This window comes from Carlito syrichta, unplaced genomic scaffold (assembly GCF_000164805.1).
Source record: "Carlito syrichta isolate Samal-C Ts95f unplaced genomic scaffold, Tarsius_syrichta-2.0.1 Scaffold302862, whole genome shotgun sequence".
Lineage (NCBI taxonomy): Eukaryota > Metazoa > Chordata > Mammalia > Primates > Tarsiidae > Carlito > Carlito syrichta.
Genome location: NW_007246958.1, coordinates 1509728 through 1526811, shown reverse-complemented (window position 1 = coordinate 1526811; position 17084 = coordinate 1509728). Strand labels below are relative to the sequence as shown.

Below are 17084 nucleotides of genomic sequence, written 5' to 3'. Positions count from 1 at the left end.
TGAATGTTCAGCAGTTTTTTGTTTTTTTAGATTGAAAAAGGAGTTTATTTAGAAAGTGTCTTAGAGAGAGAGAGAAAAGAAAGGGGGATCCACCTCCCCCAGATTGGGGATGGGGCCAGGTTTAAAAAAAGCATGGCCTGTTCAGCAGTTTTTAACCCCAAACGCCATGACCCCCCATGCCCCATCTTCCCTAATCACCTAACTTCTTCCTGAGTGATTTTTTATTTGTTTTCCTGAAGCACTAGAAGTCTTCAAAATTGACAAGTGCAAAACTCTTTTGAGCTGTGGAAAAAGTGTCAAAAAGTTGTGGAAAAGGTGTATTGCTCAAATGGAGAGTACTTTGAAGGTGCTTAAAATTTAAACATGGAAGAATAAATACACAATTTTTTATATATAAATTCCAGGTTTTTTTAGTCCTTCCTCATATACCTTTAAAAAAATTTAACATTAATTCTTTACTTTTAATGTATCTAGAGTTTTCATGTTTATTTAAATAGCCACATAATAGTCCATTTTGTTGATAGCATAAATATTTAGTTATTTCCTGACTCCTGATTCATCTTCAAGAATATCCCAGAAAAGAATAATAATGAAGTATTAGAAACAATGAGTCATTAAGAAATATTAGTTATTTTTAAAAGGTATTAAAACCTGTTATAAAACTACAAGAATTAAAGTGATATGATTCCAGTATCACACCGGATGTTCCGATCAATAGAACCGACTTCAGGTAACAAAGAAATAAACCCTCTTGTACATAAGAATTTTTTTTTTTGAGTTGGAGTCTCACTCTGTCGCCCAGACTGGAGTGCAGTGGCCGCTCCCCGCCACCGCAGCATCGACCTGCTGGGCTCCAGCGATCCTTCTGCCTCAGCCTTCCGAGTAGCTGGAACTACAGGCACGTGCTACCATGCCCAGCTAATTTTTTGATTTATTGTAGAGATGAGGTCTCGCCAAATTGCCCAGACCAGTCTCGAACCCGCAGGCTCAGGCAATTAACTCACCTCGGCCTCCCAAAGTGCGGGATGACAGGCTGAGCCACCGAGCCCAGCGATAAGTGAATCTTTATAGTAAATGTAGAATAAAGAGATTAAGATGTGGTTTGGGATGACTGACTAAAATTGGGTATTTTTTTAAACTTCTTAAGTATAAGTTCTTAAATATTTTGGTCTCATAATCTCTTTACACTCTTCAGAATTATTGAGGATCCCAAGGAGCTTTTGTCCATGTTGTTTAGTCTTTGTCCTGTTAGGGTTAGGGTTTGGGTTAGGATTAGGGTTAGGGTTAGGGTTAGAGGTTAGGGTTAAGGTAGGGTTAGCATTAGGATTAGGATTAGGGCATATTAAAAGTAGGCATATTAGAAATTAAAGCTGAGAAATTGTTAAAATATTTAGTATTTATTATCTCATTAAAAATAATAAGAAACCTTTACATGCTAACATAATAGTATAGTTTTATAAAATGCATGTATATTTTCCAAAACAAAAAAATAAGTATAGCAACATTTTAAGTTTTTGCAAATCTCCTTAGGTTCTTTGCTTATAGAGACATCTAAATTATCTTGTAGGAGGCTGTAGTCAATCTGTTGTGATACATTATTTCATTGATGGAAAGGAAGAAAACCCAGCCCAAGACTCACACGGAATGTAGCTGGAAAAGGAAGCTGAACTTGTAATAGCCCTTTCAGATATTTGCGACTATTCTTTAATACTATACTAAAATTCAACAAATGATAATTTCTTGTTGCTCTCTGAAAATATATAAATGAATTTTTATGTTAAAATCCACTAGTCTATTCTATACTTTGGGCATTTTACCTAGGAATTATTTTTGACCTGTCTGATTCCCCAAAAATGTCTTTGGGACTTCCAAGGATCCTTAGACTACGTTTAAGGGCTGCTTTTGGAAAAATAAGGGATTGTGTTTAGGATTGAGTTTAGGATTAATCAATGAACCCACAAAGAAGATGAACAGACTTGGATGTACCATATCAAAATTTAATGTCTTATTTTTAAAAATATAGCACAAATTAAATGTAAAACAAAATTAAGAAAACATATCAATACAAGAACAACACATGGTTAAATAATTTTAATATTCAAATAACTCATACAAATAGGTAAATAAAGAACTAATATCACATAGATTAGTATGGACTGGACATAACCACTGAAGTTTATAGGTTAAAATGGTATTAAAAATAACAATAAAGACATAAAAATTTAAAAGACAACCTAAAATAATCTATTAGAAATGACCGATTAGCAGGTAAAAGGATAATGAACTGATATTTTAACAAATTATAGTTAGAAACATGTTTTACTACAAAATTTGAGGAAACAGTTGAATAACGTGTTAATTGCCTTAAAAATATCCATGTCCTTCATTCCCTGATCATTTATGTTTACAGAATTTATTTGAAAAATGCTTTGCGGAAGAAAATGCTTATGGTGATGTTATTTATTATAGAAACAAGTAGGAAATGATTACATTAATTATGGTTTAATCTTCCCAGCAGAAGATTAAACAGCCATTGGAGGGCAAATTACTCACAATGAATATACAATAAAAAGAAAAAAATTATTATAATGTTAAGAGAACAAAAAACAGATTCAAAAACTGATTATTCAGGAGAATGAAAACTATGTTTAACAACAATAAAGAATATCTCCTATTTTTACTAGGGTAAAAGTACTGGGGAGAAGTCTAGTGAATCGATGACTGTCTTTGGATGTTAGAGTTCTGTTGTGATTTTTTTCCTTCTAGTTTTTCTGTATTTTCTACAATTTTTGTTGAGATCAGTTTTTATCATACAAAAGAATATACTCTTTACATTTAAAAATACATTATTATTATTATTATTACTATTATTATTTATTTGTGTGTGTGTGTGTGTTTGTGTGGCAACTAACACCAACCAAGCTTCTGGCTAAGATCCAGGAGAAAAAGCAGTGTGCTTTGAATCTCCTACTGGAGATGCTTTGCCTTCGTGGGACTCCCCATTTCTCTTCAAGATTCTACATTCTCTGCACCCACTTAGCTCTCGGCACCTTTCTTGAATTATAGCAGACAGTCCTGTCTTCTCTCTTCAAGAAACCACCATCTCTAGATTTGCAGATGAAGCTCATTTGACCTCACAACATCCAGGTTAGGTGGGATGGCCAGGTTCAATTCTGTCTGCCTGAGAGATGCAGCTGTTACAACACGGTAATTTCCCTTTTCCAGTGATCTATGTTCTCGTCTTGTGGCTGTTTTGTCTCCCTCTTGATCTTTCACTTTATCTGTTCTGTAAATAAAGATAGGAACTGTTTAGGCTGGGCCTGGTGATGTCCGCTTGCTCAGAGGAATTTTTGACAGAGCCGGCTCTAACATTCCTTTATGCCATTTGTCAGTATGGTGGCTGCTGCTGCATACTTTCTTTCTTGTCTCATCCCTGTTGCTGGTGGTAATTTTGTGACTGAGGACCTCTTGGAAGTCTCCCTTTCTTTGCTAGCTTGATGTATAGAAGAGCAGCATCTCCAAGTCATGATCACTGCCAACAGCAAGTAAAGAGGATGATGGGGTGGGGAGGGAAGGGCAGTGGTTTTCCCGACAGAAGGCCTATCCCAGTGCTGGCCCCAGCCCTGCCCCCAGTTCACAGCAGGGTCCCCTGTGACTGCTTCCAGAGTCAGTCGTGACCTCTCTAACCTCAGTTCCAGTAGAAGTAAAATTATAATGTTATAATGTTAAGTGAGCAAAAAATGTAGGATTGGGATCTCACAGGTCTGTTTCTATTTAAAAAATGGTAAGAGGGCACCTGGGAAAACCTCACTTTTTCCAATTTGGGGTCTCTTTCTCCAACTTTCCTGGTACTGAAATTGCCAAATCTCAAGCAATAGTCATAGCTATTGTTAAATGATGTATCTTTAATTGTAAGGTATTTATGTTTTGGATATGTAAATCTAAAGAAAGCATTTTGAAAATATCTTGAAGACATTTCAAAATAATACAGGGTTAAATAGATGTGGCTTGTGATGATTGAAAGTGGGTGTTACCCAGTAAAATATCTTCACCTCAGTAAAGTTGGTAGCTATCTAGCAACTACACAGCTTGGGAGATCCCTTCGTCTTATGGTTCCTGAACATAGTGATGAAAGGGAGATTTTGTGAAATGGTTTTTAGTTCTTGGTATAGTTTGTAGATCATGAAAACCTATCATAATGTGAATCCAGAAGGATACTGTAGACTCTGCTGCTTGAGGTCACACGTTGCTTCTCCTCAGTCCCACAACCACTGTGACCCCAAACACAAACACAGCCAAGTAAATGCACAACACTTGCTTTTTTCTATGTCTTCCTAATTAGTTGTTTTCAGTTTTTTTCTACCCTCCTGGCTGATGCTGGACAGAAGGAAAGAGAGAGAAAGGGAGGAAAAGAGGGAAGGAGGGAGAGAGGGAGGAAGGGGGAAGGGGAGGAAGGAAGAAAGGAGGGTAGGAAGGAAGGAAGGAAGGGGAAAAAAGAAAGAAAAGAAATTCACTGCCTTTGTTCTAACACTATCAGTGGTGTCCACAGGAACAGGAAATCCTTGCCCCTGTCCTCGGTGCTGCTGTGGCTATTGTCCCTGTCTCAGAGTTACATGTTTCTGTTCCACAACCTGAGTGTCCACCTTAGTTTCTTTTTTTTTTGAGTTGGAGTTTCACTCCGTTGCCCAGACTGGAGTGCAGTGGTTGCTCCTGGCCACCGCAGCCTCGACCCACTGGGCTCTGGTGATCCTTCCACCTCAGCCTTCCGAGTAGCCAGAATTACAGGCGTGTACTACCACGCTTGGCTGATTTTTTATTTATTTTAGAGATGAGGTCTCGCTGCCCAGGTGGGTCTTGAACCCACGGGATCAGGCAATCCATCACCTCAGCCTTCCAAAGGTGCAGAATTACAGGCTGAGCCACCGAGCCTGGCTCATCATAGTTTCTGCCATTAAGAGTACTTTCCATAAACCGTAATATCAGATATCAAAAGCTACATTAAAGTGGACTTATAGTAGTTTCTAAAATTTTGGCATATATATATATATGTAACTAGATATATATGTACATGTAAATAATAATCAGATTTAGAAGTCAATCATTGCCTAAGTTGAAAAATAGAAATCACCTGTCCAGAAAGAGTTAGATTTTCTCATCATCAATTATAAAATGTCTAAGTCTTCACTGCCAGAGTCCAGCTCCAGCAGGTCAGGGTTTCCTGAAAGAGGGATGGCGTCGACGCAGGAGAAAAAACTTGGACACTGACTCTGCTGCAAGCAGGACAAATGCCAATTTATTGTCTTTCCAACTCCTTTTATACCCTACATGTTTTTTGTTTCCAAGGCAATCAGTTACAATTTAATGAATCGGACAGGCAATGTATCTTTGTTCATCCTGTTTTGATCTTAAAACATTATCATCCTAAACTATAAATTTTATAAACTTCTAACATTTTTTAATGATTACATTTCTTAATGTTCATACAGAACTTACTTATTCCTATAACTATTACATTATAAATCACTACCAAGTTCTAAGCACTATAATTATCACATAGATTAACAAGTCACACCTGTGACCTTTACACAGCAATTTGCAACTAGCTGGGGTAAATAACATTTTCAAGGTTTCTTAGCTGCAAGTTGGCCTGCCTAGATTTCCCTAATTTCACACCTGGTGTTTACAGTCTGCGTTAATTATTTCCTTCCAGGGAGAATGAGCTTCAATGTTTGTAAAACAAAAGGTCTCCAGGGCTCAAGTCATCTCAGTTACAATCTCTAAACAGAATTACAAACCCCCTTAACAAAGGGAAGTAAAGGCAAGGGTACTCTAATATTTATGTGATTGTTAATTTCTTAACCATAATATACCACATGTAGAAATTAAGAAATTAAGTAAACATAATTTTTGTGTTGACACTCTTCCTAAAAATACAAACTGTAGCTTCTCAAATTTCTCCAATTAGTCACCAATCAGAAGAAATAAAATCTTACAAGTAATTATCTACCCACACATGATAGTTTAAATCTCTATTGATAATTTTCTGGCAAGGCCAGTGAGTTCCCTGACAAACATTAAATCAAGCACTTTCTGATTTTTTACAATTTTCCCAACTACAATGTTTAATCAAGTGATTGCGTGGTTTAATACCAGGAGGCTGGGGATGTGGAAACCTAGGGAGGAATTCAAATGAAGGGAAGGTAATTTTTCATGAATTCCCCTCTTGCCTTTTTGCAAGGGGTAGTGGAGGTGTGAGTGGAATTTTGCTTTCCATCCTTGGACTGTACAGAACTTTTTGACTGCACTAATAACAAAAGTAGAAGCAGCAAGTATCTCAGCTGCCCAGTTTCGCTTTGCGACCTGGGATCTTCAGCCCCTAGACTTTGTCAGCAGGCAAACCTCCATGACTGGCTCCCAACACTTCACTACAATATAATGGTTGCATTATTTTTAATGGCCTAAACTCTCCTTAAAGCATATTTCAAAAAATGATTTGGAACTAATCTTTCTATTGTAGAATTACATCATTCCTTCTGGTGACTTTTTGATGTTGTCTCCATTTTGGCTACATAGAAATCCAAAGTATTTTCCTGAACCTGAATTGTTCAAACCTGTAAGTTATCTCTTTCAGTATACATTATCTTTTAATTTTAATTTCTTTTTATGCCAAGAGTACGAATTCATAAATTAACTAGGACTATATCATTAAGCAACCATATTTCTATGGTAACTAAGAACAAAGTTGACTACAAAGAACACTACAGATTTGCAGTATAGACAGTGCAACATTTACAAATCATTTAGAAAAGTTTTTGGAAAAAACTTCCCCAACTTTAAAATAAATTTTATATGAAACCAGATGGGCATGTTAAAGTAAGTATGCCTAGTTCTGACAGAAGCCTTATTTTATGTTTTTCAGGCAGTTGTTTCTGTTATTGGTTTCCAGGGAATACAAAATAAAAATAAGCAAATTAAAACTACAATCTGGTATTTATTTATTTTTTGAGTTGAAGTGTCAGTTCATTGCCCAGGCTGGAGTGCAATGGCACACTCATGGCCACCCCAGCATCGACCTACTATGCTCTGGCATTCCTTCTGCCTCAGCCTTCCAAGTAACTGGAACTACAGGCATGGGCTACCACTCCCGGCTAATTTTTTTTAAATTTTTTATAGAGACAAGGTCTCGCCAAGTTGCCCAGGCTGTTCTCAAGCCTGCAGTCTCAGGCAATCCACTCCCCTCGGCCTCCCAAAGGGCTGGGATTACAGGCTGAGCCACCGAGCCCAGCCCAGTCTGCTATTTCTTAGAATTCGGGTGTTACAGTGGTGAACAGAATCTTAAGAGGTCATTTAGTTCATTCTCTGCTTGTAGGTAAAACTGTCAAAAATGGCATTCAGATGTATTCATTTTGCATCCCAAGCTTTTCCCAACAGGCAGGGCTGTCAGTGTCTTACTACTAAATTTATTACCAAGAGCAATTTATGACAGCGCCTGAGACCTTATTATAAATATTCTTCCTCTTCTTAGGTCAATTCTGCGGTTGATTTACATTATCATTTACATTTACCACTTAACAGAATTCTTTTTAAACCTTTTTATTTATAAGTTCGTGTTCCAAAAACACAATTGTGTCTGATATTAATAACAGGTTGGAAAAAATTACCAACAACCCTGCAACTTTATATGCAAGGATTAGCTGTACAAGGTCATTTTTAGCCTAGAGAAATAAAGTTAAGCTTATTTATATAAGGCTGATTTGGAAAAAAAAATGTTTTCTTCCCACAGGAACGTTGGGAAAAGGCAAATTTAGAGAAGCATGCGTTCTTGGACTGCTTCCTGGCATTTGGAAGCGGGAAGTTCCAGTGTCCTGGAAGGTCAGTGAGACAGTTGGGTCACATTTATCTAGAAAGTCTGTAGCAAGATGATGGCTCAGATGGGAAAAGTTTTGGCTTAATAGCTCTTTTTTAAAATTATCAAGCCGGGCTCGGTGGCTCCGCCTGTAATCCCGTGCCTTTGGGAGACTGAGGTGAGTGGATTGCCTGAGCCTGCGGGTTCGAGACCCGCCTGGGCAGCGAGACCTCATCTCTACAATAAATCAAAAAATTAGCCGGGCGTGGTAGCACGCGCCTGTAGTTCCACCTACTTGGAAGGCTGAGGCGGAAGGATCGCCAGAGCCCAGCAGGTCGAGGCTGCGGTGGCCGGGAGCGGCCACTGCACTCCAGTCTGGGCGACAGAGTGAGACTCCAACTCAAAAAAAAAAAAAAAAAAAATTATCAAACTATAGAGAAATCTCTGAGAGCACATTTTGTCTGGTTGGCCTATGGTATTGTGCAGTGTTTTTGTGAGAATGTCTAAAGTGGCTTCTGATGGGAGAGCTCATGAGAAGCAAATATTACATTTATAAATGCCAAATAGAAGCAACATTTATGGTTCAAGTGGTCAGCTTTCATATAAGAGTAATTGAGAGTGGTTTGAGTACTACCTTTTTTTAATAAGAGAATAATATTTCTTTAACTATACCATTCTCTTAGATGTGTGCTGGGGTTATGGAACATCTTTAACTTGGAGCTTAGCAACAGCTTACTAGATGGTTTTTGTTTATGAGATTAGTTTGGTTCTGTGAAAATTTTCCCTTGATACCTTTTATAGTTCAATTATTCTGACACCAAGGACTCCTCTTCCAGGGTGATACCCTGTTAGTACAAGTGACCATCATTTAATGGAAGTTATTTTCATGTTTATTTTTCAAGCAGAAAAAGTTTTGAACATCTCCCCTGTGCCAGGTCTCTGCTAAGCATCAGGGTGAGAGCACTAAGGGAGATGGGTATGGTCCCTGACTTCTTAGACCTCACATTCTACATGAACTATGTCCTATCTTTTCCTCGGGGATGATTCCCTTGGGGAAATGTCAGTACCTACTTGTAACAAAATCTTACTAAATAAATATAAAAATCCATTAAATTCTTACCTGAAAAATTGTAGTTTCTTGACTTAAGAAGTCAGCCATCTTTTTTTAAACAATAATGGAAGTCCATATTTACTATTATTACTTATTCCATGACATTCATTCTGTTCGCCTTTTTCATATGTCTTAGAGTATCAGTTTGCTTTTAGTAATGTACACCTCCCCCAAATGATATTAATTAGTAGCCAACCATAAACATTGTATATTCCTTTTAAGAAGTTGTTCTAGAAACCCAAAACAAAGTAAATTGGTGCTGGGTATTTCCCTGATGACAACTATTTGTCCTGAGGTAGGAAGTTGGCCTAAACTGGCCAATCAGGCTGAAAGGAGAGACTTTGCTTTCATGGTTAAGGAAGAGGTCCCCTCATCCCTAATCCTTTCCCACTGGATATAAAGAGGGAAACATGCAACCCCAGTTACTAGTGGCAAGTTCAAGAGGAACATCAAGTCCTGTGATGGTGCAGAGTCTGTGGATGGCAGAGCAGAGATATGGAAAGAGCCTGGGTCTATGTTATGTTATTGTGTCACTGAATAGGTAAATTTTGTGGAGCTTATCTATTTTCTGACATTTTAGTTAATAAAAGTCCTTATCATTTAAAGCAATTATAGTTGAAGTTTCCATTGTTTAGAGCTAAAAACATGCTGATATATCCACTATAAAACTCCGAAGTTAAACATTGTAATTGAGTGTCAGTTACTAAGGGGCCATAGCATGACACATAACATTAACAACAAAAGCCATCATGCTCATCCTGCCTCTCACTTTAGAGAAGCAGTTCTTAAACCAATAACCAATGTATTGTTTTTGTCACCTACTAAGAATCAGTGTCCTAAGTGTAGCTCTTTTAAAAGCAATGAATGTTACCTTTTTCTCAGACTCTTTTTCATATATTCATGGTAGCAACTGAAAAAATATATTGTAACTATCTTTGACATTGAGCTAGATTTTTTTTTTTTTTTGAGTTGGAGTCTCACTCCGTCACCCAGACTGGAGTGCAGTGGCCGCTCCCGGCCACTGCAGCCCCAACCTACTGGGCTCCGGTGATCCTTCCACCTCAGCCTTCCAAGTAGCTAGGATTACAGGCATGCACTACCACACCCAGCTGATTTTTTGATTTATTGTTGAGGTGAGGTCTCACTGCCCAGGCGGATCTTGAACCCGCGGGCTCAGGCAATCCACGCACCTCAGCCTCCCAAAGGCACAGGATTACAGGCTGAGCCACTGAGCCCGGCTGAGCTAGATGTTTTTTAAACCAATAACTTGAAATGTGTTGCAATGAAGCATATGGTATGAGCCAATTGTCAAGGATTACCTGATGACTGCTGTTTCTGTGATAGGTTATTACCACTTTCCAGAATAGCTTTTGAGGCTAACAGACATTTATTTGTATTTGAAAGTAATGGGTACAATAAAGGGGATCATGACACTGTAGCTTACTTAACTATTTAGGCAGAAACTATATATTTTTAGAATGCAGTGGGCTCCTACTATGTGCAAGGCAGTGTCCTGGATATTGCAGGGGCTTTGGACACGAGTACAACATATTCTCAGCTTACATGAGAAACAATTTAGGGGTAGGAGAGACATCGAGTTCGTAAATAAGCCTAAGGATTGCAGGCTGAGAGATGCCACACACCACACTGGAGATTCAAGAGAGAGAGTCAGGATGATCATAGATTTCCTGGGGAAAGTGGCCTTCAAAGGGCTGGAAGAACTTTTAGCTTGAGGCAACAGCGTAAGCATAGAGACTAGATTATGGAGAATGGTGAGGAGTAAGACTGAAAAAGTATGTTCGCCTATTTGGGAAGGCCCCAGAATACCTGATTTAGGAGTTTATATGCAGTTCACATGAAACTAATAACGTGTTAAAAGGTTTTAATAGAGTGAATTAGTTTGGGGCATGACTTAGGTTATATGGTCATGCTAATATTTCATGTGAGAGACTTGGAGTAGTAGAATCTACCAGATTTGGAAGATGATTAGAAATGGGGATCAGTTGAAAGGAAGGATTTGAAATGAATTGTGGTTTTGAATCTAGGGGACTGACAGAAGTAAAAATAGAGAAATCAGGAACAGGGGCAAGTTTGGGGATAAGATCTTAAGTTTTCCTTTGAAAACTGAGTCTGAGATGTGTCAAGATATATATCATTTAACCAAAATCTACCGATTAAAATTGAAGTTTGAATATAGATGACCTATTTTTAAAACTTCATTAGGTCTAGTTTTCTATTGTTTCTGTCTTGAAAAGTCTTTAATTTTTCTGTTACTTATTTTAAACAGCCAACTCATAAAACATTTTGTTTTTAAAGATAAATAAAATAGAAAATTGTTCAGGAAAGCAAATGACTTCATTTAAATCATGTATACTAAGATAGATATTTCCACTAGAAATTTAATCCCACAAATCCTTAGTTGTGATCCCCAGAAAACTGTACCCATTCTTAATCTGTGTACCAGGAGCCAATTTACTTTTCATGTCTCACACACTCAGTGAGTCAGAGAAAGTTGACTGTAATGTAACTGATGATCAAAGTTCATTATAAACACATTCTCTATGTCTTGCATCTGTCACCTCTTGTAGTTTAGGCCACTAAGGTGGTATAGGAGGCCCTCTCACAAGTAAACTCAAAAGAGGTTTTGCTGAGTTAACTAAATAAGTTCTCTGTGCTGCCATTGGCTGAGAACCAAAAATTAGAATGGATGAACTGTAGTGTCCTCTCCTAATAATGGGGGTTCTGCAAATAGTTTTGGGGGGAGGAGCCCCTTACTAGGCACTTTTCTGTAGCAGAGGAAGGGACATATTTACAGTAATTCTATTGCTGGAGAAGTCTGGTGGTTCACAGGAAAACAAGCAGGAAAAAGCAGCATGAACTACCAGACTTCTTCAGAGATAGCTTGAAAAATGAAGAATCTTATAATAGTGAACAGTCTTGTCTGAAACTATGAGATTTAAATGGAGGAAAAATATAGGATTTTCAGTGTTAAGGAGAACCTCCTCGTGTGGGTGTCTGAGAGTCAATGATGTTAGCACAAAGTGATGTGCTTGCTATACCCGCCTGATCTTCCTTGGTTCCCATTTCTGCCAAAGGATGCCTGGTTGGCGGTATCATTGTGCAAATTTATACGGCTTAAACGCCAGTGTAAAACAACAGCACTGATATATTTGGCAAGATTAATCGGCTTAAAAAGGCATGCTTGGATAAGAAGAGGGTATAATAAGAGTCAGCTGCAATACTTGAGAAGTGAAAATAAAGCATGGATTCCTCAGGAACAGAAAGTGTGATTTCTACTTTTTCTGTGCATTTGGATTCTTTCATATATTCTCAGGTAGTGCTAGGTCACAAAGTCATGGACTTGGGTTGAATTACTAATGGAAATCACACAATTATTGGAAAATAATTAAAAGCATAGGTCCATCTAATAATAGATTAGTTCTACTATTAAGCAACCTAACAAACATCTCTTAAGCACTTAGCAGTAATACAATAATTATTACATTCAGTAACTATTTATTGAGTGTGTGCTATGTGTCAGGGGAGGGCTCTAGGAGTTACTTTGGAAAACAAATCAGATGAAGCTCCTTCCCCTAAGGATCTTATATTCTAACACAAGTGACTTTGTTAAAAACTGTGAAGATTCAGAGATACATTCCTGAAGTATGTATAACATAAAAAACAAGCCTTACTTAGTGGGATAAGATGGCACATGAGAAATGCCAAAAGAGTCATGTATATAATAATTGCCATAAGAATTCAGAGGAAGGGGGATTATAAAAGGCCTTTGGACTAGAAGGGGAATGATCAGTAAACAGTATAGAAGAGAGCCCATCTTCCTGAGGTGCCATGGTATCAAACTTTGAGAAAAAAAAAATTAGATGCTCATAGGAATATACTATGTCTATATGTTTATGATAGTAAGGCAACCATATATTTGGGGTTTGTGATTCTCTGAGCACATTGTTTCTATATATTTATGTTAAAGATAGTGTAATATTAATGGTTGTGCCATATTCAGTAAAATATCTTTGCATAATTTTGTACAAGGGGCGACCCAAAAAAACCCAGAAATTATAATTTGGAGGTTGGGCCTTGTGTAGTATAGGCTTCCCTCACAAGATGAGTATTCTAGGAACCCATCGGCATCAGTACACCAGCTAGCATTGTTGTGAGAGACTGTGTTTGCCATCAATGAGTTTTTTTTTCGAGAATGTTTCAACACATCTGCCCGTTTCATGATGGCTGATTTACAAAAGTATCTGCCTGCACTGTGCTGAGTGTTCAGCAGTTTTTGACCAAAACAGCATGCTCCACATGATACACCCTCCCTATTCACCTGATCTTGCCCCAAGCAACACTTTTTTGTTTCCCAGGATGAAAAACATCCTTAGAGAGAAACATTTTGCCTATGTGAAAGTGGTGAAACCAAAAAATGGCAGAAGCACTAAAAGGCATCAGACTTCACAAGTTCAAAAACTACTTTGTGCAGTGGAAAAAGTATCTCAATAGGTGTTTTGCATCAAACAGAGAGTACTTTGAAGGTGACTGAAGTATAAACATGTAAGAATAAATACACAATATTTTATAAATAAATCTTGGTTTTTTTTGAGGGCTCCCCCCTCATATCTGAGAAGTGTTGTAAGTAACTTTCTCGCTTTTATGCTTAGAAATAGCTGATTGCTTTTTTAGAGTGAGCAAATTCAAAGCTCCATGAATTTAATAAGTTGAAAATTCAATTTATTCTGAGGAATTCGTTCCATAAACAAATGCATCACCTTAACTCCAGTTGTTAGATATAATTAAATGAACTGTACTTATTATATCATTGTTTCCTAACATTTTCATATAGTTTGCATGTGTCCTGGAAAGTATATAAAAAGGAGTTAGGAATGAGGGTGGGAAGGGTGAATGTGACTAACTCTAAGACTCTAAGCCAGGTTGACAGAATCCCTTATTAATGTTTAGCCATGTTTCTCTCTTCTTACTGCTCTAATATGAAGCAATGAGTCACTCAAAGAAGCACAGAAAACATTGGCAAAATTTCAGTCATTGCTGGCCATTTCATTTTGACACTTCATTATGAGGCTAGATATAAGAACAGAGGAAGCAATTCAGGAGTGATTTTTGATACTTAGGCTAAAGTGTTTCTAAAACAAAACACGTTCATTTCTGAGCAAAAATTTCAGAAAGGGCACCCTTTTTCTTTTATTTCCAAAACAGATCTTTGGTCTCTTTGGTATACACAATATGTCTGGACAGAATATGTATCTATGAAGAGAAATAAAGAACACTTAGGTTGGGTATCTCCCCGCCCCCCCCTCCCCGCCCCATGTGTTTTCTTACCTCATCAAACCGAGTGACTGCTTTTTAATAAGTTAAGTATCTTCAGTGTTCTGAAAAGTGTTTTATTCCTAGGAAAAGAAGACTGGGATTAAAACTGTGCTGTACCACAGTATTGCCCATAGATTATTGTTCCCTTATTATGTAATGCCCTCTCTCTCTCTAGTAGTCTTAATTTTCATTTGAATATCCATGGGATTCTGATGTGCTGATTCCACTCTCAGCTCTATAGGGTTAATTAGCATATTCTCTAAGCCAATCAGCACATTCCATCCCTGTCCCTCCTTCTCTTCCCACAGTGATTGATGTAGGTGTTGGAAAATGTTTTAAGCAGGACAGTTGACTACCAGAGTTTCCATTGAGACTTCTGGATCAAAAATAATAATTACTTCCATGTGTGAATAAAAAGGCATTTGGCTCCAGAAACTGGTGGAAGCATTTTTAGACTATAAGAAAAGACAGTATTAGGATAAAGTTGATAACACATAGCAGAGCAGTAGCGGGAAACTGGTTCCATGATAACATCACTGAGCTGCTGGAGTGATCTCTTCCTTAGGCCAGCACTAGCTGTTATGCAGTTACATAAAGTGATGCATTTCCTTCAATACAGAAACCAGTCTGATGAGTTTCCTGTCCCATGTAATCAAAAGCATTCTAAGTAACATAATTTCTTTAAAAGCAAGAGTTTTCTTTCAAGAATTATTGAGCTCTATGAAATATTGTATTAGCATATACTAACCACATCAATTAAGAGCTTAGCTGGTGCTTTTTAAAGGAACTGATTTTATTTACTCTGGATATATCACAAAACAAGACTTATCATGTCTGTGTCTCAGATACTGATGTCATTCACTGCCATAGCAAGAATGCCTGTGCCCCAAGACACAGGTGTCACATAAATTCTGTACCCCTTTTGCCCAGGACCCTGGCACTGATGCCACTCTGAGCATTGGCACCACCACTGCCACAAAGGCACCTGCACCCAAGAATCCAGTGGTACTGGAGCTGCCAGCATGCCCATATAACAGAAGCAGCACCAAGAGGGATCCCCTTGGCTAGAACTTTCCCCTAGTCCTAGGAGGACTAGAGCAGCCTTTGATACCAAAGACCCTAAAAACCCTTATCGTGAATGCTGCTGCCTTTGACACAACTGAGGTCACTGAGAATCCCCACAGTCCTGCCAAACATTGACCTAAATTAACAGAGACTGTACCACCACACCCCATCTACTTAGCACCCTTACATCCACTCACAGGTGAAGGTCTTTCCCCATCATAGCCAGTCTGTAAGTCTCAAAGAGGTGGCTTTTTCTTAAAATGTGTGGATATCATTATAAGGCTAGTAGAAGCATGAAAAAACAAAAACAAAACCAAACAAACAAAAAACAAAACAAGAAAACATGATGCCACCCAAGGAACACTATAATTTTCCAATTTAAAAAAAATGGAGACCTATGAATTGCCTAAAGAGGAATTCAAAATAAGTATTCTAAGGAAGTTCAGTGGGATACAAGAGAACACAGGCAGATAACTCAAAATTTCAATTAGAAAACAATACATAAACAAAACAAGAAGTTCAACAAAGTAATATAAATGATAAAAAGAAATTAAACAAATACTGGAGGTGAAAAATACAGTGAATGAAATGAAAAATGCAATAGAGCACTTCAACAGCAGACTCAATCAAGCGGAAGAATCTGCAAACTTGATGACAGTTCTTTTGAAATTATCCAGTCTGCAGAGAACAATGAATGAAAAAGAATAAAGAAATCCTATGGGACTTATGACACTGTTAACTGGCCCAATATGTGCTTGATGGAAGCCTTGGCAGGAGACACTGATTTTGTTTCTTTTGGTATACACCCAGAAGTAGAATGGATGGATCATATGATCATTCCTTTTTTAACTTTTAATTTTTAAGGAACTGCCATACTGTTTTCCATAGTAGTTGTACCATTTTACATTCCCATCAATAGTGCACAAAACATCCAATTTCTCAGTGACTTACCAACACTTATTATTTTCTATTTGCTGGTTTGATTTTGTTCTGCAGACAGACCAGAGGCCACCCTGGTCTATCTATACATATGTCCTGAATTACAATTCTATTATTTGTATATTCCAAATGAGACTACTTGCTTAGAGATCTGTCTCTATATATTTTTATTTTGAATTGGTATATCCACAGTTCTTTCTTCTTTGCTCTTTCATTTGCTTTTTCATCTCCTTTTCCCACTTTCAACTTTCCCATTCTTCTTCTTATTTTTCATGTTTTCTTCTTTCCTTCTCATACAGCTTACCTTTATCCCATTTTTCTCTTCCCATTTTGTTCCATATTTTTTCTTTACTTAATATAAAGCATCTACCTGCTCCTCCTACTTGATTATGCCTTCACCATTATTTCTATTGTAAAGTTTGGTATTCCAGTTATACATGAAACATAGTATATTTTTTGTAATTTTGATATTGTGTGATAAAATGAAAAGATTTGATACATTATATCTTCTAACACGTTCATTTCTTTTTCTCCTTGTCAAATTCTTCTAGATCAGCGAGTCTTAAAATGTGGTCTCCAGACCACAAGTCGTAACATTACCTGTACACTTGCAATAAATGCAAATACCCAGGGCCTGTCCCAGAACTCCTGACTCAGAATCTTTGGGAGTGGGGTTCAGCAATTGTATTTTTTATCAGGTCCTCTAGGTGATTCTGATGTACACTAAAGTTTGAGAACCATGGATCTCGATTGTTTGTCTCCTACCACCAAATTGATTTTATTTCCTAA

General features: G+C 37.6%; 1 protein-coding gene across 1 annotated transcript in view; it reads left to right on the top strand.

Annotated features, from left to right (window-relative positions):
• Window positions 1-17084, top strand: part of LOC103259544 (24-hydroxycholesterol 7-alpha-hydroxylase-like) — an 81841-nt gene that overhangs the window by 43936 nt on the left and 20821 nt on the right. The window contains exons 5-6 of the mRNA XM_008057207.2: window positions 6518-6613; window positions 7784-7872. Of these exons, the coding sequence (XP_008055398.2) occupies window positions 6518-6613; window positions 7784-7872 (185 nt within the window). The remainder of the gene's footprint in view (window positions 1-6517; window positions 6614-7783; window positions 7873-17084) is intronic.